General features: G+C 49.2%; 2 protein-coding genes across 4 annotated transcripts in view; both read right to left on the bottom strand.

Moving 5' to 3' along the window:
* Positions 1-2,926: 2,926 nt before the first annotated feature.
* On the bottom strand, positions 2,927-5,838 carry Insm1 (INSM transcriptional repressor 1). Its single transcript, XM_005072568.4, has one exon. The coding sequence runs from the start codon at positions 5,609-5,611 to the stop codon at positions 4,058-4,060; it is 1,554 nt and encodes a 517-aa protein (XP_005072625.1). The 5' UTR covers positions 5,612-5,838; the 3' UTR covers positions 2,927-4,057.
* Positions 5,839-12,641: 6,803 nt separating this feature from the next.
* The window catches only part of Cfap61 (cilia and flagella associated protein 61), a 287,339-nt gene continuing 278,288 nt past the window's right edge, over positions 12,642-21,692 (bottom strand). For all 3 annotated transcript variants that reach the window (XM_040746434.1, XM_040746435.1, XM_040746436.1), the window contains one exon: positions 12,642-13,065. In XM_040746434.1, the coding sequence (XP_040602368.1) occupies positions 12,865-13,065 (201 nt within the window). In that variant the 3' untranslated portion in view covers positions 12,642-12,864. The remainder of the gene's footprint in view (positions 13,066-21,692) is intronic.

Raw genomic sequence — 21,692 nt, 5'->3', positions numbered from 1 at the left:
CTCTCTCTCTATCTCTCTATCTCTCCTCCCTCTCCTTAATATCTAGACTTATTTTATTAGAGTTAAAGTCTGAAGTCTATAAGCCACTGCATCTTGCTGAGCAAATAGAATCAGAGTCATTGTGTGTTAATTCTGTAGGTTCTTTTACTCCGTGGATTTCTCTCTACAGTTCCGCTTCCTTACTGTTCTGAAAATCCCACAGCTTGTAGCTTCAACCACTAAACATTCAGATTCCTCTACCTGTGGTGCCAAAAAGTTAATCTTAACCTGGTCCCACAACAAGCTAATGGATGACACTTGCCAGAAAAGTGTTTGAAGACAGCAACTTTTGTTCAAACTAAGCCTGCCACAGGCTGGCAGGTTTGTAGCAAATTCTAGATGTCACAGGGGAACAGCAGTTGGGACAAAGAGGCTGCCTCCTGTGAGAAGAACACCAGATCCCTCTAGGGTCTGTGCTGTCTTTTATCTCTCAGACTTTGGGATGCCCCAAGGTTCTTATACCACCCCCCCATAGGATCTATCACCAAGGTTATCTCTGGTTGACATGTAAAGACAAAGAGCCTAGAGGGATCCAAGTGACACTGACTAAAGCTACAGGGCCTGATCAACCCTCACTAGGGACCCCTTTTGTCCTTTGTCAGACTAACAGTGCCAGAATTCCTCCAGAACAATTTTTTAGTTGGGTTAAGAGGTTCTTCTGCTTTGTCTGGTTTGACTCTGTGGAAAGCTATAGAATAAAATAAGAAGACAGAAAGAAAGGAAGAAAGAAAGAAAGAGATTGAGAGAGAGAGACAGAGAGACAGACAGAGACAGAGAGGGGGGGGCATGGGTTACCTGAGGGGATGAAGGCACTGGGCCAGGGTACTGAGTAGCAGAGCACACAGGGCAGATGGGAAGTGCCCCACCCCCAGACACAGCAGGCAACATTCAACTGTAGCAAGCATTTCCCTGTGCAACTGTGTGCACCCAGGTCTCCTCAGGGCACTTAACGTGACCCCAAGTGTCACTGTATTTGCGGCGCCCAAATCCAGCCAGCCTCCTTCAAGACTGAAACTGACCAGCATTCTGGGCATCTGATAGGTGTGCTTTCCTCTGGCCATGGTACTACCCAGAAGGAAGGAAAGACTTTCAGCCTCCGTGTTTGGGGAAAGTGCCCCACAGCACAGGGAGCACAGTATTCTCACTCAGGTCCCCATTAGAGCTCCCAGTGTTCCAGCTTCAGAGAGGCGAAGCCAGTGAGTGCCAGGGGACTCAAGACAATGATGACCACGAGGAAAGAGCTCAACCGGGTGCCTCTCTGCCCTTCCTGGCACAGACTCACTTAGGGTCCAAAGCAGCTCAGAACATCCCTCGATTTTTTTGTCTTGCTCCATCTGAACACAAATAGAGCTAGGCTAATATTTCCTTTATTAGTCCCTTTTTTGGCTCCTCTCTCTCTGACCAGTTTGCTGAACCTAACCCCCAACCCCTTCACCACCAAGCCTTCACTGTGGTATAGGGAGGGAGATCGTGCATTGACTTCCACCAATGACCTCAGGACACACAGCCCGCCCACAGCAGCCTTTGCTTAAGTATAAAGAAGAGTGTGCTTTTCCACCCTCTAAAGAAGCGTGGAAAGGAAAGGTCAACTTCCTAATTGCAGAATTTTATGCTAACCTGTATTACTTTAAAATTTGTCACCCAACGCTCTTCATCTACACTTCAGGGTCCACTTCAATCACCTCTGTCTACTATGCAGCTTCACTTAGAAGCAAATTCACACAAACAGAATCTTGGTTTTTTGTTTTCGAGAAGTGATGTATTGTTCAACTGAAACACATCTCCCCAGCAGGCAGAGAAGGGCTCACGGACAAGTAAGTCACATCAGCATGTATAAAGGTGAGCAGAGGTGAATTTCCACCCTGTGGCCAAGGACAAAAACAGCGAGTCCGACACAGATGGCAGCACCTTTCCTGAAGACAGGTCTGGACTTGTTGAGTGGGCCAGATTTCATGTTTATTAAAAAAAAAAAAACAACCCAAAAACCCTACAGCCACTGAACAACCTTGGATGGCGTGTGGTTCAGAGGGAAATCTTTAGAGGTCCCACATTTAACCCTGAATTCCTCTTTCTCTGCTCACTCCATCAAAGTTCTTTCAGGGAGATCTCTTTGGTAAGTAAATGTGGTTGGGAGACTTAATGGGCATCAGGAGAAAAAGAAGGAGAGCTCCACAAAATGAAGGACACACTCGTTTGTGAAATGTGACCCTGCTCCTTGATGGCACTTTTCGGAACACTGTGGATGATCAGCAGAACCATTCTTCAAAGAGCTGAGTGACAAATAGCAGAAAACATTGTAATTGCCGGTTATTAAATTTAATACCCCAAACAGATGCTCCCCCACATGCCCCCCCACCCCCGCTTATGCATCCGATAGATGGCTCACCTGACTGGAAACTTATTTTAGAGTCCTTTCTCCAAACTCAGTTGTTTAACTTGTGTTACACCCATATGTAAATTTCTTTTTCCTACTTGGTCCTTAATAATAATAATAATAATAATAATAATAATAATCTCTCATTTTATTTGAGGAATGGCTTTCACCTAGAACCCTAAAATTATAGACAAGTGGAGAATAGGTTAAATAAAAGTGGTATTCCTGTATCTGCTAGTAAAAGGGGCAGATTCTTTTGATGTTTAGTTAGGCCCCTCTGACCAGCTGTTAGGGCTCACTCTAACTAACTTTCTAGCACATTTCTGTCAGAAAGGGCGAATCTAATACAGGTTCAGTTGTGCAGAATCCCTGACTCTTGTCAGGGGGAGGAGTTTTCCTAACTGTAGAAATACAGGTACTGTTAAAGAAATCACTAAAAAACCTACCTTTAAAATGCACTTTAAATCCTCTTTGGAAGAAGCTATGTGATAGCCGAAAAAAAACCCACAATAGTTTGACTTTGAAAATATTTTATTTGAATAGTAAATATTTATACAGTTGAAACAGTTCTATCGAAGCTTTCTATAAATAGCTAACAATTAAGAAAATAATGTATGTAGAAAAGAGATTGCATTTAAAAGTAAGAGCTGTCGGTTGTACAAGGGCCTTGGGGCCCCTCAAGCAGAATAAAATGGTATGTTGTCTGTAATTCCCTCGGATATATAGAAAAGTTAAAACTCTCAGCAGACCCCTTTAGTAAAAAGGTTCTCCTAAAATGCACAGTGACATGTCAAAAGTGGCAGGGGGAAAGCTCACAAAACAAAACAAAATGAATCTGCAATCAAATAATATCATAATCTTCATAATTAATATAAATAAATAAAGAATAAATAACAATTACTCATAAATCAACATATACATGTAAAGGGAACTCATATAGCCCTACCTCAACAAAGATGATCAAACCAAAACCTCTTCCGTGAAATACTGAGGCAGTCACTACAGCATCTTGTGAAAACTCCCCCCCCAAAAAAGCAATCCCGAACAGACAACAGGTCAAGGCATTTGTGGCTATACTAAAGAAAACTCTTTTTTAAGCAATTTGATTTGTTCACATACAAAAAGGTAAAGCCAGACTCCAGCAGTTCACAAGCCATAATAAAGCTAATCGTGTGGGAAGTTCAATTTACAGCCTGTGAAATATAAAGGCATTTATTCCTCAAGATTCACCCAAAACAACCCGTACGCTACAGACATTGAGAGCGGAGATTAGTGGGCAGAGCAAACCGCATTTTCTAGACCATGAACACAGCGAATACTAGCAAGAAAAACAGCTTCGCCCCTCAAGGAGAGGCTTCCAACCACGAGACAAACGCATACAGCTTTTTTTTTTCTCCCCTGTACAGAAAGAGACAGACTCCTGTTGCTCCATGGGTGGGGGTACACAACGCAAAGGGGGTAGGGTCCAAAAGGAGTCACAGCGAGAGGACCAGGGTTACCATCACGCCACAGCAAGAGAAGAGAAGACGATACTTTTACCCCGGGATAGGGGTGGGGGCACCCCAGCGCAGACATGGGGCCGCGCTCTCTTTGTGGGTCTCCAAGTGAAGGCACAGTTTTGGGGGCCGGAACCGAGGGTGCACTCTAGCAGGCTGGGCGCACGGGCACCTGAAGGAGGATCACCTGTCTATTCTCAGACGGGTGGCACTTGTTGATGTGCCGCGTAAGACCCGGGGAGCTGTAGAAGGTGGCCGGGCAGTACTTGCAGGGGAACACCTGGGCAGCGTGCAGCAGGCGCAGGTGGCGCTCCTGGGCGCCCTTGCTGGGGAAGGTCTCCCCGCACACTGGGCACAGGTGGCACTCGGCAGCCGCACTCAGGCCCAGGACGCCGGCCGCCTCGCCGTCGCCTGCAGCCTCCTGGGGAGCCTTTTCGTCGGACCCGGCGTAGAAAGCTAGTATGTCCTCGGCGGGAGGAGGAGGCGGCGGCGGTGGCGGCGCTGCGCCTTTGGCCTGCAGCGCCTGATGATGTGCCAGCAGGTGCTTGCGCAGATAGGCCTGGCGACGGAACTTCTTGGCGCAGTGGTGACACTCGTAGAGCCCGTCCTCGGAGCCTGACTCGGATACGCCGCCGGGGCTCGGCGTGTCCCGATCGCTGCCGCCGCCCGCAGCGTCGCGCACCTCGGCCCTGGTGGTTGTTTCCGGCTCCGGCGCACGGGTCGCGACAGGCGCCGGCCGTGGTTTGTGCCAGCGGCGGTGCGAGGCCAGGTTGGCCGGGCAGCTGAAGACCTTGGCGCACTCGGGGCAGCGGTACTCCACGCGCACGATGCGCGAGCACTTGTGCTGCGCCAGCGCGAACGGGTCGGCGTACTCCTCCTTGCACAGCTGGCAGATGAATTCGCCCAGCGGCCGGGTTGCGCCCCCCGCGCGGCCCCGCGGCGCCTCCACCGGCCCCTCCTTGATCTTGAGCCCCAGCACCGGCGACGTGGTCACCTCATCCTCGAAGTGCAGCTTGCGGATGGCCTTGGGCTTTTTGGCGCTCGGGGCCTTGGCTGCTTTGGCAGGTGGCTCTGCAGCGAGTGTGGCCGGGGGCGCGGGCCGCTTGCCCGGGGGCCGTAGGGCAGCTGCGGGGGACATTGGGGGACCAGGCCCGGGACCGCGGGCCGCCTCGGCGCCGGCGGAGAACGCGGTGCCCATCTTGAGCTCAGCGGGCGCGAAGAGTAGCGGGTCTCCGCCGCAGGTGCCGCCGCCGCCAGCGCCGTTGGCGCCGCCGCCTCCCCCTGCGAGCAGCGCGGCGGGCGTAGGGAAGGATTCGGCTGACACCGGCGAGCCGAGGTTGAAGCTGCGCTCGAAGTACTTGTGCTTCTCATGCTCGCGGCTCACCGGCCGCGTGGGGCTGTAGAGAGGTGCAGGGTGAGCAGCCTCTGGGTTGCCGAAGTGCGCGGCCCGCGGGCCGGGAGGGGGTGGCGGTGGGCCCGGCGCGCAGGCGAGCGCGGCGGCGAGCGCTGCATGGGCGCGCTCCGCGAGTGCCGGCGGCGGAGGTGGCGGCAGTGGCCCGGGGCTTGGCACAGGGGGCTCGGCGCGGGCGCCCCCGCAACCGGGTGACAGCAGCAGCGCGCGGTCACCGTCCTCGCCTCCCCGGACCCGGTAGGACACCGGCGTGGACTTCTTGCTGCGCTTCACCAGGAACCCGCGGGGCATGTTGGCGCGGTACAAGGGCAACGCACTGGCTCAGTCCCACCTCCGTGCTCTGCCCTGGCGGCCCTCAGTTCCCCCAGCCCATCGCCTGCACGCGGCGGCTTCGGGACTCGCGTAGCGCCCGCGGCGGCTGGCCCGGCTCTGCGCCCCGCACGCGCGTCCCTGTCCCCGAGTCCAGGCGCCGCTCCCTTTTAACGGGGGGAGGGGGCCATTGTTCTCGCCTCCCGCTTCCCCAGGAGCCAATCAGAGCGTCGGCAGCTCCTCTGCCGGGGAGGGTGGGAGGGCGCCGGAGCGACAAACAGGGGGCCGGGACTCGAGGGTCGCCCGGTAGGTGCGGCAGATGTACCTGAGGGCGCGGGGCCCCAGCGCGCGCCCCTCGGCCGCCCCGCCCCGCCGCGCCCGGCGCCGCCGCCCCGCCTGGTCCAGGCACACGCCCGGCCCCGCCTCCCTTCACGGTCTGCTGCTCCTCTATGGGGAGGCGCACGTGCCTGGGCTTTGTGTATCTCCTCCGGGGGGCGCGGAGCCGCCAAATGGGCCCGTCCATCAGCACGACAATGTGCGCCCCCCTCCCGCGCGGGGATTACCCGCGGGTCGCGAGCTAAATAGCAACAAAGGAGAAGAATGGCCCCAAATATGTCAGGAGGGTTCAATCCGCGAGCCGGAGCCCAGGGGGAAATTGGGCGCGCTGATGGGTTGGGGGCGGGGGCGGCCAGAGGGCTGCGGCTGCGGCGGGAGATGGGCGCGGGAGCCCCGCACGCTGTTCTGGCAGTCATCGGGAAGGGAAAAGCTCTGCAAAATCGAGACAGCTAGCGGCTGGCCGGAGACCTGGCCGCGGGACCCCGGGGTTCCCAGTGTAAACAAGTCGGGCCTGCGGATTTCAGCCCGGCGCGGGGTCTGTGCTCCAAGGCTCGGCCTGACGGTGAGCCTCGAAAAGCTTCTCTCGAGTTGGGGAAACTGTTGGCATAGCACGTTTTCGATCATCCGCAGATGCGGGCCTGCAGCCTTGACAGGCTGGCTGGCTTCCAAATGGAACTTGAATGTCTGAACTTACTTTCCTTTCCCTGAGATCCCTGAGGCCCGGGGACTGGCGTCCTTGCCAAGGTCAGACCCTGGCTTCAGGAACCTCGTCTCTGTGCAGGGCGCAGGCAACGCCTGTGGAGCTGGCCCAAGCCGGTCACTCGCGGTGAAGTTGGTTTCCACCCTCTGCGCAGCCTCATGCATTTTCATTCTGAGCGGGCATTTTGTCTGTGGGTTGACATCAGATGCTAAATCAAGGGCTCCAATCAAGGCGCTGCGGAATAAAGCAACCGCCTGTCTGGACGCCCCCCGCCCTCCCCCCTGCCCCGCCCGAGCCGTGCCCCCTTCACCTTTGTGAAGGAAATTAACCTCCCGCTATTGAGCGCGGGTCGCGGCCAATCTGGACGCAAAAGAGACGCGTGCTGCCGGGGGGGGGGGGGGCAATCTGTCCTCAGAGGGAGGCTGCAGCCTGGGAGGACCAGCCGCTTCCCCCGTGCCACCGGGGAGAGACAACAGGGAAGGACACCCCCGGTGCACACGCACCATACCGGACGCCCGATTTGGACGCAGACCGGGCAACTTGTCTGGGATCCTCTTCCCGGGCCAGAGCCGAGGAAACACAAAAGATTGCATTTCTCGGGGAAAGGATAGGTCTCTACGAATGTACATTAGCCAGGACTGTCCTTCACTAGGGAACAAATAGCCCAGACTCATCAAATGTCAGAGCTGTAGGAAAAATGTCACTTAACTGAAAGTGAAGGAAACATTTTTTTTTCTTGCAATGCTCTGTGAGCCTAGATTTTGCTGAGTTTCAGTTATGCCTAATTCCACTGAAGGCATTTAATTGTTTCGGGGTTTCCCTCTGAAAATACCCTGGCTTGGAAATTAAGTACAGTTTTTCAACAGAATCCACTCGAGTAATAAATTGTAATGGGGACAGTTGTTAAGGTGAGTTAACTAAGGGGGGGATCTTATGCTTTTATGTCTGTGATATTTTTTAACACATCAACTGAAAAGAGGAAAATACATAAAATGAGTGCTGTGCTGGTTGGTAGTCCTTAAAAAGTTAGAAGTCCTAAAATGAATATGCAATTCCTGACTCTTCGATGAAAACAACTGGTGTTATTTCCTTCCTCTTTTGAGCGCTGATTGCTACCTCTGATGAAATTAGAAGAGAGAGAGAGGATTCCGAGACAGCTTCGACCAATTTTATTTTCTAATCACGAATCCCATCTGGGTTGTGGAATAATAGGGCAGGGCTCAACGGTCTACCCACAACGGGATATTTAGTCTTGCATACATAACACTCTTTATATTCAAAAGACTACCGGAAGAGACAGTTGCCTAGTGAATTCTTAAACAAACAAACAAACAAGCAAAATCACTAATAATTGTGAAGAAGGTGTGTGTTGGGGGTGTGTGTGCATATGACCAACAATTGAAAAAGATCCTTGCCCTAGGGAATTCAAACAGGGCTCTCGATTTAGTCAGGGAAATCTATGCAGATATTCAATGGATGGCTTTCACGCCGATACAGTTAAAAATAAATGGGAACTTGGAAAGTCCTGGAAACACCTAGGCTGCCTGCACCAACACATGCACGCACCAGCCATCCTTCAGCAGGTGCAGTCCAGCACCGGTGGTGGGTCTCCACCGTGGTCTGCAGAATTTTCTCAGAACTTGCCTGCCTTCAGGGACCAGGACTCCGACTCTGCGATGTGTCTTCCTCCTAGGAAGAGCAAAGCTTGCCCGCGGCCTGCTTCTCCACACTGCGATCCCGGAATAATGGACACGGGGAGTAGGGGTGGGGAAACCCTGAGGGTTACTTTTCCTTCTTTAAGGGGGAGTGCTTAACGGAGTCGGTGGGAGGCAGGACACTGAGGTGTCCCTCTGGGACACCAAGGGGAGAACCCCTCTTTCTGCAGGGACCGCTTGGGAAAATCTCCCAGGCCTCTCTGATGCTTGTTGCAGAATGGGACGTGGGTACCAGCTTCCAAGGCAGGCTGTGCACCTTCCTCTTCTATTCTTGTGCACGCAGCTGCGCTGCTGCCGTCGGGGCAAGCGTCGGAACTCACTGTGACCCCCAGCTCTGCTCCGAATGAAAGTTGAGACCACTGGGAGTTTCTGGAAAGTGGGTGTCTGGGTGCCAAGCACAGTCTTTGGGAATTTAGCCGCGGGTGTGGAGTTGTACTGACAGCTTTGACCACTCCGAAGGAGACTCACGGGTCAGGGGTCTCAGCCCTCTGCCGGGCAGGGAAAGTTTCTGGAGACACAAGGTTGTGTGTGTGTCGGGGTGAGTGTCTCTAGTTCTCTCAGCCATTCTGCAGCAGCCGGCTCTCTTGATTTCATAGAAGCCCCCAGCCACGGCCCCCCGGTTCCCACAAGCCACGACTAGAAGGCATTGAGCCCCACTGTCCCATGGCCACCGCCAGGTCCCAGCGGGGCCAGAGTCCAGAAGCTTTGTGTTTGCAGGAATGAAGGGTTGTCTTGTCAGTCCCAGGGGCACGCGAGAGACACGCGCAGGCGGGATGCCGCCGCCCCTCCTGGCCCAGTCCGGCCTCTGGGCACCTTCCGGGCCTCCCCGCCCCGTAGGCCGCTGCCTTTGTTTGGCACATTAGCATAAAGCTGCCACGGATCTCCCGTTTAAATAATTCCACACAAAAGGAGAGTGCATGAAAGAAATCGAACAAGGGTGAAGCCGCGATGCCGCTCTGGGCGCTGGGCGCGGGAGGGACGCGCTCGAGTGTCCCCTCCCATCCAGAGCCCAGGGCCCCGCAATCTGCCGCGTACCCATTATGAAGCCACTGCTTTCATACCACCACCACCCCTCCCCGTGCCGTCGGGCCACCGCACACTCATTGGAGTGCCCTCGGGGCTGTTTGTTTTTGCCTTGGATGGGGACGGTGAGGGAGGATGCGGGGTGGTTGGACCCAGGGCTGGCTGCTAGAGGGGCGGCGCTGGCGAAGCCAGAAGCTGTGGGAATATCTCGGCTGGAACCTTTGGGCGACAAGAGCAGAGCGCGGGGCAGCGCTGGCCGGGCTGACAATGAGCCTGGGTGCACAGGCACTTCTGCGCCTCCGGTGTCTGAAAATGAACCCGCAGAAGCAGAGCCAAACCCGCCAGAGAAGCCGGCCACTCCACGGGCAACACCTCACATCCTACACCACCACCCTCTGAGCGCCTGAGAGGCACTTTGGGCCTGGGCCTGCTGCTGTCCTTGGGTTCGGGGAGTGTTTCTCTCACAACTTATCCTCGGAGCTTGCTTAGACCCCCCCCCCCATTTGATACACCTTTCCACCCGTTCTCCCTCCCACCTCCTTTGACTGTTTTCCCTCCCTCCCTCCTTCCTGTCATTCTTCCCACCCCAGGCACCACCTCTCTTTAGGCCAGTCTTGCTGGGTCTCCCTCTCCACCTCTCCCCTGCTCTTCCTCCTCACTCCCAGTTGCCCCTCTACCTCAGACTGTCCCTCTCTCCATCTCGGCCAGCTCCCTTTCCCCCTCCCCCGAGTGTTTCTTCGCAGGTCTTGGCAATCCCTTCCCCCTCCCTCATCGCAGTCCTCCCTCCAAGTCCTTCCTCTGTCCCCTCCTCCTTCTCTCCCCTCTTCCTCTCTTACCTTCTCCTTTTCCCTCCCTCGATCTTCCCCCACTCCTCTTATCCCCCTCGCCCCCCAAACAGGCCAACGTGTGTTATTTTATTTGTCTAGAGAGAGCCTATTTGTTCAGTGATGTGTGGCCTCCTGGTCGCCTGCTTTAATGGGGGACGCGGAGGCTGGGTTTCTGTGAGCATTAGCATACAGCTGCCGGGCTCCCGCCCCGGCCCCGCGCTTACTTTATGCCGGCCTTATCTTCACTTCTCTCAGCCAGAAAACAATCAACAGCTCCTCACACACGCGACTTTCCAGTACGACCCTGTTAAGACTGGCTCGCCCACCTGCATTCTGTCCTTGTGTCCCTTAGTGTTCAATCTTTCAAAATCTCTCTCTCTCTCTCTCTCTCTCTCTCTCTCTCTCTCTCTCTCTCTCTCTCTCTCAATATTGATTGGCTGGGTTTTTTTTTAATCCTCCAGGCAGGTTTTCTTTCTCTGTCACAGGATTTCTTTCTTTCTTTCTTTTTTTAGTAATATTTGAGTTTTGAGTGCAGTAAAACCGCCACAAGGAAGCATTTGTTGCAAGGAGGAGGCTACATTTCTCCTTCAAGACCTGACATCTGTAAGCACATTAGAAGCATCAGTGAAGCAGCATTTGGAAATTTAACTTTGGTATTTTCCTGATGATAGTCTTTGGTTAAAACAATACAATTCCAAGATTAAGTGGGGACCCTCTGAGATGTTCCAATGTTGACCTCTTTGAATCTTTATGGTGGGCTCTATTCTCCTGAAGCCCCTAAGACAGTTTCAAACTGTGACCAATGCTGCAAGGGTTTCCCTTCTTAGGAAACTTGTTCTCAATGTCTGCACATATATGCCAAAAGACCCAAATTCAGAAACCTGCTTTCTAAGAGTGGACAAGGATTAAAATATCACCAGACACCTTTTGTAGGCCACAGCATGTTTAAGATGCTCTCCCATGTGTTGTGATGCCGGTGACTACCCTTGTAAAGGCAGCAAAGAAAACAGCATTGGTAGCAGATTTATGCAGGACTTGCTGTTAAGGTTAACATAGTCATCTGGGGTCACTTTTGTGTAACTAGAGGCTTTATCATGGTAATAGCTGGTCACAAAAGTCATAACTGTTAAACAGGCTCACTGACTTTGTTCTGTTCATCTCTATCCCACGATCCCAGGGCCTGTCACCTAAACCTCTACATTTGCTGAGGAGTTTGACCCAGGCCCTCTCTGGAACTGGAAGAGGGAAGGAAGAGAGCCTGGTGCCTGAGTTGAACCCTGAAATATGTGTTGGGTGTGAATTCTGAAGCGTGGTCCAGCAGCAATTGGTTCCCATTCAAGTGATACAGTTTGTGCCATATGGCCACTCTTGCCTCCCCCCTCAATGCTCCACACATTTGTTTAAAACCTATGTGTGAAGGAATCAGTGGCATTTCTTACTTGCTTTTGTCTGGCTGCAGAAAAATGGGAGTTTGGTGTTCTGGAACAATGTTGGTGTGTGAGGTGTCAAACAACTTGGTGGCTCCAAGTGCTCAGGAGCTTGCAGCAGACCTGGATGGTATGTGTAGACTTCTGGATGGTGTGTGTAGACTTCTGGATGGTGTGTGTAGACTTCTGGATGGCCCAGCTCCCATTTTGCCTTGTGGAAGCTGGAAGAATCTTGCCACTGTGCCTTTGGTAATGTGTGTGTGTGTGATGAAACCTATAATGTGTACACAAAAACCAAGCACACTGTTCCCTAATTCACGTGCATTTGGAAGGGGGCAATTAAAACTTGCTTCATGGGAGAAGGTTGCTTCCCTCCCTCCCTCCCTCCCTTTCTCCCTCCCTCCTTCCCTCCCTTTTTTCTTCTTTCCTTTCCTCCCTCTCTCCCTCCTTTTTTTCCAAATAGTTCCACTTTGCAGTCCAGGCTGGCCCCCAAATCACTATATAGCTCAGACTGGCCTTGAATTCATGGTGATCCCCCTGTGCTAGCCCTGATAATGTTAGAAAGGAGAAAATAAAATTCTGATCCACATTGGACACACTAGAGATCAGTCCTCCTCCTACCCCATTCTCCCGTGGATCAGAGTCAAATAAAATAAACTAGATTAATTTACCTCTACATCTTAGAATCTGAAATCTGTGTGTGAATTCCCCAGTCTTTAATTTTTCTTAGTCTTTGTGTTCATAATCTGAAAAATGAATTTTAAAAAAAAGGGCTGTGAAGGTAGCCTCCTTGGTTTCAAAAGGTTAAGTAAGTTCCACCCAGTCCTCCTGAGGGTAGATGACAGATTTAATTTCTCCTTGTCTGTTTACCAGTTTTCCATTCTGGACACATTATTCTTTTATCACCCACTATTACTTAGTACGCATAGGAAGAGCTAATGGCATCAGAACACTCCAGGAAATCAAACAGACTCACACACAAGGTAAAAACAAGCCTTGCTCAGTAGGAGTTCATTTTATTGCTAGAGTGGATTATTCTGCACAGAACATGCCTGTGTTTTGTAAAGCTCCCTGGCTTAGCAGTGCCACACAGCCGAGCGCCACCTACTGGAGCACCAGGAAACCACCAAAGGAAGAGCATGGATGGGGGAGGGGCAGGGGACTGCTGACCTGAGAGGAAGTGGTGCCAGGGAGCCTCTGGCCTCAGCTAAATGATGCCCGGCCACGCGTACATGGGCAGGTGGTACTGGCTGTAATGAAGATAATCCAGGATGCTCTTCTCCAGTAGGTCTTTGTAGATAGACTCCTCGAAAACCCTTTGGAGGTATTTCTGGGGCTTCTCGTTCAGGTTTATTTCCTCATCCTCTATCTTGTAGGCCAGCTGCTCCATGGAAGGCATGTCTTCCTCCTGTGAAGACAGTTAAGAGGGCAGAGTCAGAGCTTCCAGGGACTCGGCTCGACTGCTGCAGGGCAGTGTCAGCTTTTTCTAGCTGTGTAAAAATTATTCATAAAGGTGACAAAACACAGCGAATGCACACTATTGTTCTTATTCTCAGTGGACAGTTCAGGGCACACACACCATCGTACAGCCACCACCATCATCTTCTATTTGCAGAGTTTGCATCCTGGACGACAGAAACTGTCTCTGTTAGTAGGAACATCCAGTCCTGTCCCCCAACCACCCCAGTCCCTGTCTCCAGGGCACCTCAGACAGCTGCAGCCACACACTATGTTTTTGTGGCAGGATTCTTTTTATCACATAGCATGATATCATCAAGGATAATAATTTTAAGCCCCTAATTTTTCAGACAAAAGTTATTTGCTTGCTTTAATTTTGGACATGAGTGCCCCTAGATTTTTTGGTGGTCTTGCTAAGGGGAAGAGTCTAAGACCTTCAGAATAATGTTCTTAGTACAATTTTTTTTATTTTGGTTTTTACGAGACAGGGTTTCTCTGTATTGTTTCGGAGGCTATCGGTCCAGCCCGGCCTCGAACTCACAGAGATCCGCCTGCCTCTGCCTCCCGAGTGCTGGGATTAAAGGTGTGCGCCACCACCGCCCGACCTCAGTACAAATTTTTACTAGCATCCTTAAACACAGGACTCAGAAAGACTAAAGCCCGCTAAGAGTAGAGTTTTTTGACATCTTGTAAAAATTTCAAACATACAACCTGACAGGCTGCACAGTGCACACTCCATCCCTGCACACCACTCAGATCCCACAGGTGGCCCTTGATGTAGGGCCCTGCACATCTACAGCAGGGTTGGGATTAAGAATTTTGAGCTGTGTGACTACTGATTGTCCCCTCAAACAAACGTCACAGTGTATTTACATCTACTTCCAACATGTATTTCAATAGAAAAGGAAACTGGAGTTAACTGCAGGGTTCTTCTAGACCATCCTAGACAGAAGACTCCAGCTGTGTGGAGGAATATTATCATCTGGCTACTGAAGCAAAATATAACCAGGTTTCAGGGATTATAAACACGGCGTTTAGAACAGTCGGGGTATGGCGCAGAAATGGAGCCTGAAAGCTGAATGGTGGCTGGGGAAACTGAAGGCAACTGAAGCCTGGGACCAAGAGCTGGAGCGCTGAAAACATGAAGGAGGAAGCACAACCCATGGATACAACCTGCTGTCAATGTGAAGCTGGTTCTTCACTTTTTCTGGAAGATTCTATTTGGCCAACATAAAACGCTGAACGGATAGAAAGTGGGGCTTGTTACTGTACAAGGCTGGTCTACAGTGGTGGTGGGGGGTGGTGTAAGGTCATAGGGTGGCACCTGTGACCTCTCCCCTCACATTATGCTCACCTGCCACCAGCTCACTTCGAAGTGCCCCATATGTGACCTTTTGTATCTGGCTTCTTTCACTTAGCATAATGTCTTTGCTTTTCATAGTCTTCTGAAAGTTCCCTTATATTTAATTTCATTTTTAACTCATGATAATTGTGTGTATTTATGGGATACCATGTAATGCTATGATGTATATACAGTTTGTGAGATGATTAAGGCCAGCTAGCATATCCAATGCTGTATATACTCAACCATCTCCGTGGTAAAAACATTTAAAAACCCACCCTTGTGACAATTTTGAAACAACTATACATTATTATTAGCATCAGTTACCAGGCTGTACAACAGGTTATTGTACTCTTGTGGAAACAATGTCTCACCTTCCCCCATTCTCCCAGCCTGACCAGCTATCTGCAGCCACCACTCCATGGTTTCAGGTTTTATAAGTGTGATTATGCAGAGCTTGGCTTCTTTCACTTAGCAACAGGCTAATCCACATCGTTGTACAGAACATCCCATTTTCAGGCTGAATCAGATTTTCTTTCTTCATTAACCCATGGATGGGCAACTAGCTTGTCCCTGAATCTTGGCTATTGATGCTGCAGTGAGCACTGGAGTGTAGACATGTCTCCCACACACCGATTTCATTATGAACTCCTCTGGAAATAGACTCAGATCAGAAGTGGATCTGCTGATCAGGTGGTGACTCCATCTGTAACCTCCATGCTGCTTTCTAAGATGGCCCCCACTTACGCTTCTGCCTCCATGTGCGCACGTTTGCGTGCGCGCGCACACGTGTGTGTGTGTGTGTGTGTGTGTGTGTGTGTGTGTGTTGGGAATGGAACCTGGAGCCTTACACAAACTATGGAGCCATACTAACAGTCTTCATTTATCTGTTCTAACGGGGTGAGCTCCCACCTTCCTGCTCCAGCTACCTGCTGCCATTTAGAGCTCTCCTAGAACTTTAGGGGGGTTGGGGGGGCTCTTTCTTCCATAAGTTCCTTCTGGTCTTGGTATTTTCTTTCTCACAGCAACAGAAGAGTAACAAAGAAGTCACTTATTTCATTTTCTTGCCTAGCTGCTCTGGCTGGAATATTCTGGACTATTTTTGAATGGGATTGGCAAGACTAGATGTTCTTTTCCTGTCCCTCCTTTCCGAGTATGATGCTAACTGTGAGCTTGTATTGTGGGATAGTTAATGTCTCTGCTGAGAAGATCACACAGATTTTGTTCTGGAAGATGACTTGGGGGTTCATTTTCTTTTTTTCATGCTGAGTACTATTACATGTGTGAAGAGAACACATTTGTTTATCCACTGATATGGTGACACACATGTGGGCGGTTTCCTCTGTCTAGCTCTTCGAAGCGCTTTGAATATTTTGTGTACAAACAGTCATGGATACCTTCCAGGTCTTCAAAGAAACAGATGCCTAAAAGTACAGTTTCTGGGTCAGAGGATAATTCTCTGTAACTTTCAGGAATCACATTGCTTTTCACAGTGACTAGTTAGGTTCACTACCAGCTAGGTAAGGATGCTATTTCCTCCACATTTACTGTCTTTTTAAAAAAGATTTATTTATTTCCAAGAGTCTGAGTGCTTCACCTGCATGTACACCGTGTGTGCCTGGTGCAGTAGAGTCCAGAAGAGGGTGTCAGATCCCCTGGACCTGGAGTTAGTGACAAGTAGGAGCTGACATGTGGGTGCTGGGAATGGAACCATGGTCTTCTGGGAGAATAGCCAGTGCTCTTAACTGCTGGGTCACCTCTCTCTAGTCCTGTCCTTTATTTTTGTTTTTCATTTTTTACATTGCAGTCACCCCAGTCAATGTGTAGTAGTATACCATTGTTGTTCTGATTTTTACTGCCCTAGTGATTCATATTACTCAATATCTTCTCATGTAAATGAGCACTGTGTGGACTCACCTTTATCTGTTTGCTTGGTTGCTTGTTTATTTGTTTGTTCCTGGAACTCACTGTATAACTGAGATTGTCTTTGATCCTCCTGCCTCAGCCTTCCAAATGCTGAGCAGAATTCCAGGCTTGAGCACTTCTAGTGCCTGGCTACATTCTGAATTTTAGTTTTATTCTGTTACTCTGTATAGCTGTCCTTATGAACTACCACAATGATTTGTTACTATTGCTTTGAAGTAAGGGTTGAAGCCAGAAAGTGTGAAGCCTTCCACTTTGTTCTGCTGACAATTCTGGCCATTTAAAATCGTTTGTATTTCTATATGAGCTTTTTAATGTCCATTAAAAAAATACCATTGGGAACGGGACGGTGGTGGTGCACACCTTTGATCTCAGCACTCGGGAGGCAGAGGCAGGGGAATCTCTGTGAGTTTGAGGCCAGCCTGGTCTACAGAGTGAGTTCCAGGACAGGCTCTAAAAGCTACACAGAGATACCCTGTCTCCCCAAAACAAAACAAAGCAAAAGCCTTTAGTATTTTGATAGGATTTCATTGAATCTGTAGAATGTTTTGGGTAGTGCTGTCATATTAACAAAACCGTCTTTAAGCCTATGAACACCATGTCCTTCTATTTATTTAGACCTCTGAATCTTCCAGAAAATTTCATAGCTTTCAGTGTCCAGTGTTGTAATTAAATTAATTCCAAAGTATTTCATTCTTATTCGTGTTACTGCAAGTGGAACTGTTTTCTTCATTTCATTCTCATTCTGTTGATATAGTCAGCTGTGTGTGCTCATCTTATATCCTGCAATTTTGCCAGTTGCATTTATTAGCTTTATTATTTTCTGGATTTTTTTAGAGTTATATCATCTGAGAAAAGTCATAGTTTTGCTTATTCCTTTCCAAGGCAGGTGCCTCTTATTTCTTCTTTCTTGTTTAGTTGCTCTGACTAGACAATCTTGAATTGTCTTCCAGGGCAGCTTTGGGTATAAGTGATTGAAGCAGACAACCTTGCTTTAATCCGGACCTCAAGGGTTAGCCTTCGGCTTTCAGTTATTCACTTTCAGGCTGATACTAGCTGTGGATTTTTCATAATTTATCAGATAGAGAACATTTACTGCTAGCGTTTTACCAGTGTATGTCTGTGCAAATGCATGCCTCATGTGTGGGTATGCCCATGGAGGCCAGCAGAGGGAGTAGAACGCACCGGGGCTGGAGTTACTGGGAGTTGTGAACAGCCTGACATGGGTGCTTGGATCTGAACTTGGGTTCCCTCTTAGCCATGGAGCCATCTCTCTACAGACCCTACTGCTAGTCTTTAAACTATGAAATGCGTTTTCTTTTTCTTTATTTTCTTCCCTCCCTTTCTTCCTTCCTCTCTCCCTTTATTTCTTTTTTTGTTCTGTTGTTGGAAACAGTATCTCATATGTCATGTAGAGGGCATCTTAAAACTTGCTATACAGCTGAGGATGACCTTGACTCCCTAGTCCCTCAGCCCCTAGTTCCTACCCAACCCCAGTGCTGTGATTACATCTGTCAGACACTGTACCTGACCTTAATTTCGTTTTCAGATGAGATGACATTGCTCCCTTCCCCACCTCACTGTAGAAGACTAATACTGTGTTGCATTGGTTTTTGTTGTTGTTTGCACGCGCGTGTGTATGTGTGTGTGTGTGTGTGTGTGTGTGTGTGTGCATGCGTTTTGCAGTCTCCTTTTGCAGAGGACAAAAAAGGGAGTCAGATCTCCTGGAGCTGGAGTTACAGATGGCTATGAGCCTCCAGACATGAGTGCTGGGAACAGAACTCGGCTCCTCTGGAAGAAAGGAAGCATTCTTAACTACTGCTATCACTGCAGCCGAGCCTTTCCTGTTTAAAAAGTTGACATCTATAAATTTCTCTCTGAGAACTCCTCCCGCAAACATTTCTTGAATGCTGTGCTTTCATCTGCACTCACCTCTAAGTATCTCTAACACACCTTCTGCATTCTTCTTTGACCCACTCACTGGTTTCTTAAGAAGGTATTTCTACGAATTTGTACAATTTCCAGTTTGCTTTCGGTGCTGGATCCTAGTTTTACTATGCACTTATTACTGGTGACTGCACTTTAGGCAGTTTGGATATTTTAACATTAATTGGCAGGTTTTCTGTGGCCTTGAGTGTCCTGTCCTGGAGACTGTTCCGTGTACACTTGAGAAGAAGGTGTTCTCCAGAGCTGCTGAGCAGCTTGTCCTGGCACCTGTGCTGGCTCCTGTGCACCTGTGCTGGCTCCTGAGCACCTGTGCAGGCTCCTGAGCACCTGTGATGACTCCTGTGCACCTGTATGGTCTCCTATGTACCTTTTCTGGCTCCTGTGCACCTGTGATGACTCCTGTGCACCTGTATGGTCTCCTATGTACCTTTTCTGGCTCCTGAGCACCTGTGCTGGTTCTACATGGTTCACAGCATCATAGCATACTCTTCTTCCTCTCCTGAAACCTGTTCTGATCATTGCTCAAAATGATACACTGAAATATCCAATCCTTACTTTATACACATTTTTCTTCCAATCTGTCAACTCTGATTCAGATAACTGGGGGCTCTGTTATTAAGGGTGCATATGCTACTTCTTTCTTAAAGGAATTGTGATTTTTGATTATAAAAATTTTGACTATGAACAGTGACTCAGGCTTCAGTCATAGGTAAAATGTGATGTTCATGAAGTTATAACTAAAAATTGAAATACCAAGAATACTCTACTTAATGTTTGAGATCCTATACTACTTTGGCAATGAATTAGAAAGGGATAAGAAATGGATTAAACCATCTCAATATTTAATTACTGTTATTCTTTAATGCAGCTGCCCTTTTTATTTTTCTGCTGTTAGACTCATAAATGAAACTCCTGCATGCCTGTGTGGTCATCACTTGCCCTATTGGTTTCAGCGCTGTGGCTGTCACCCCCACTCTTAGCTGCTGGTGGCTGGCATTGGCAGAACCACCCTTTGCCTCCATGTGCCTGCACACATCCCTTTTGTCTCTCTTCCAGTGTCTTTCTGGATAGAACAGCGAGGCCTTGTTCTGTGGGTATCTGAAGGTTTGCCCACAGTGGCCCTGAATTTGCATAGTGGCAGACACCGTGCCACACACCACTTCTCTGTGTGGCTTTCCTAACTGATGAAAGGAAGTGCTAAAAGCAGAACAGTACCCAGTGAGGTTCTTCCCCTAGTCCCTCATGGACTGTCTAGAAAACCCACAGGAATGACTAGAAGTCCTCAGTGTGTTTGTTGGCATAGGTCAAAAGCCTCTCCTACCCTGACTTGGCACAGCAAACTGGCTCACAGCCAACGTCAGGTTGTGGGTGAAAATTCTGGGGAGCCCTGAGGAGTCAAACGTGATGGGTGCCACCGCGTTTATCAGCTTCTGCGTCTTTCTTCTCAATACTTGCTCCAATAGTGATGCATCACTGCTGATGCTTAAGTGTATTCATTGTGTTCAGCATTTCTTGAGTTTAGACAATGATGCAAGGGTGTGGTGTCATACAGAAGTCTCGAGGTCCGAAGGGACCCTCTGTGCTCACCTGTTCACACATGCTTCTCGCATTCCTCTATACCCCGGAAAATTAATGTTTTAGGAAATTGAATATTATTGAAGAAAATATGGTCCGTGCTAACAATTATGCTAAAATATTTTTAAGCTCTCTGTTTTCCAGTATTTACCTCAGAAACAGGCTAGTAACAAGAAAACACTATGTATATCCTAAAACCCATGAGTGCTGTGCAAAACATTAACCAAGGACCGCAAATGTGGGATTAAGAAAGCCTCAGAGGGGTCACTCGGGGACAGGCAAGTCTTTGCTCCAGTGGCAGCTTTCAGCAGATCACATTTGGAGAGGAGGGCAGGTGTCCAAGAAGTTAAGTGGAGACAGTAAGCACTAGGTTTGTAACAGTGGTTCAGACCTCCATCTGGGCTGACCTCCTCCAGGCTCCAGGAACCCACCTTTAGTATATAGTCAGTGCTCCATATCCACAGGTTTCACACCAACAGATTCAATGAACAAGGGACCAAAACTATTTGGGAAAAATTACACCTGTATTGACGGTGCTGGTGTGTCATTTTCTGTTCAGTATTCCCTAAACGACAAGGTTCAGGCTCCACAAGGTGTTAGTGGGTGACTTAAGATTTAAGTAATCTAGAGATGGGTGATGCATGCAGAGGGATGTGTAGCTTCTATGCAAATACGGCTCCGCCCTACATAAGGGACTCAGGCGTCTGAACACATGCTTCAGTATCCTCAGGGTACTTAACTTGGGTTCAGGGAGTGTCTATACATACACTCCAGTTAGAACAACCTAAGTACTGTCTGACCTTCACATTTTCTCACATTGCTTCTCACCCAAGGCCATGAGGAATTGACTGGAAGCATTTGTGCTCTTGGGAGCTTTGACTGTTTAATGTAAACTTTTCCTACTGACATTGACCTGCTGGGCACACCTGTGTGGACCCTAAAGCATGCGTTTTTGATTTAAAACTATGATTTAAAACTATGCTTCCAGTTGGAATCTACTTCAGATTAGTAAATTGCCGACATTGCATAGCAGGCTCCTGAGGATTCAAATTGGAAATCAAGGAGTGAAGATGAGACGGTGATTGGACCCTTATGGCCCCCACCCTCCTCTTCTAGCTGGCGAATTAGGGTTTCATGTCTGAAGCTTGTGAACCCCGACTACTGTGTAACTTTTTATTCTCAGAGTCTCCACTGGTGTGATGCCTGGGAGGTCCCTCCACCCACCATATAGGGCTTTTTCTACATTAAGTGAGGTGGTGAAAAATGGGGCTAGACTATGGTAAGGGCTACCTAAATTATTTCATCTAGGCTGTCCAGTCTGGTGGCTGTACCGCAGAACATGCAAGACTGAAGGTCCTGTGACAGGAGGGGACACAGGAATTGTCCATTAAAACATCAGAACAAGATAGAAACTAATACATCCCAGTCATGTTGTTTCTAGGAATCAAGGTGGAGCCGGGATGTATATTCCACCTTCCTGAGCCAAGATTAACATGAAGTTTCACAAACACCTCCTTATCTCCACAGAGGTGTGTGCTGGGCATCTGGAACGTGAAAGCTAACTTCCAGAGAATTCTCTGTTATATTGAGGTAGACGTTTTGGTTATAAGTTGAGTGTATTCTGACACTGTGGTGACTTTCTTTATTTTTATTTAGTGGGAGCAGGTCCTTTGAGACAATCTTGTATAGCTTAGGCAAGACTATGTAGCAGAGAATCATCATAAACTCCCAAGCTTTCCGCCTCTTTGCCAAAGTGTTGGGATTAGAGACACAGCCACTAGACCTGGTAT

This window comes from Mesocricetus auratus, unplaced genomic scaffold, assembly GCF_017639785.1.
Source record: "Mesocricetus auratus isolate SY011 unplaced genomic scaffold, BCM_Maur_2.0 Super-Scaffold_100004, whole genome shotgun sequence".
Classification (NCBI taxonomy): Eukaryota; Metazoa; Chordata; class Mammalia; order Rodentia; family Cricetidae; genus Mesocricetus; species Mesocricetus auratus.
Note: the sequence above shows the minus strand (reverse complement) of the source record. Positions and strands in the feature narration are given on the sequence as shown.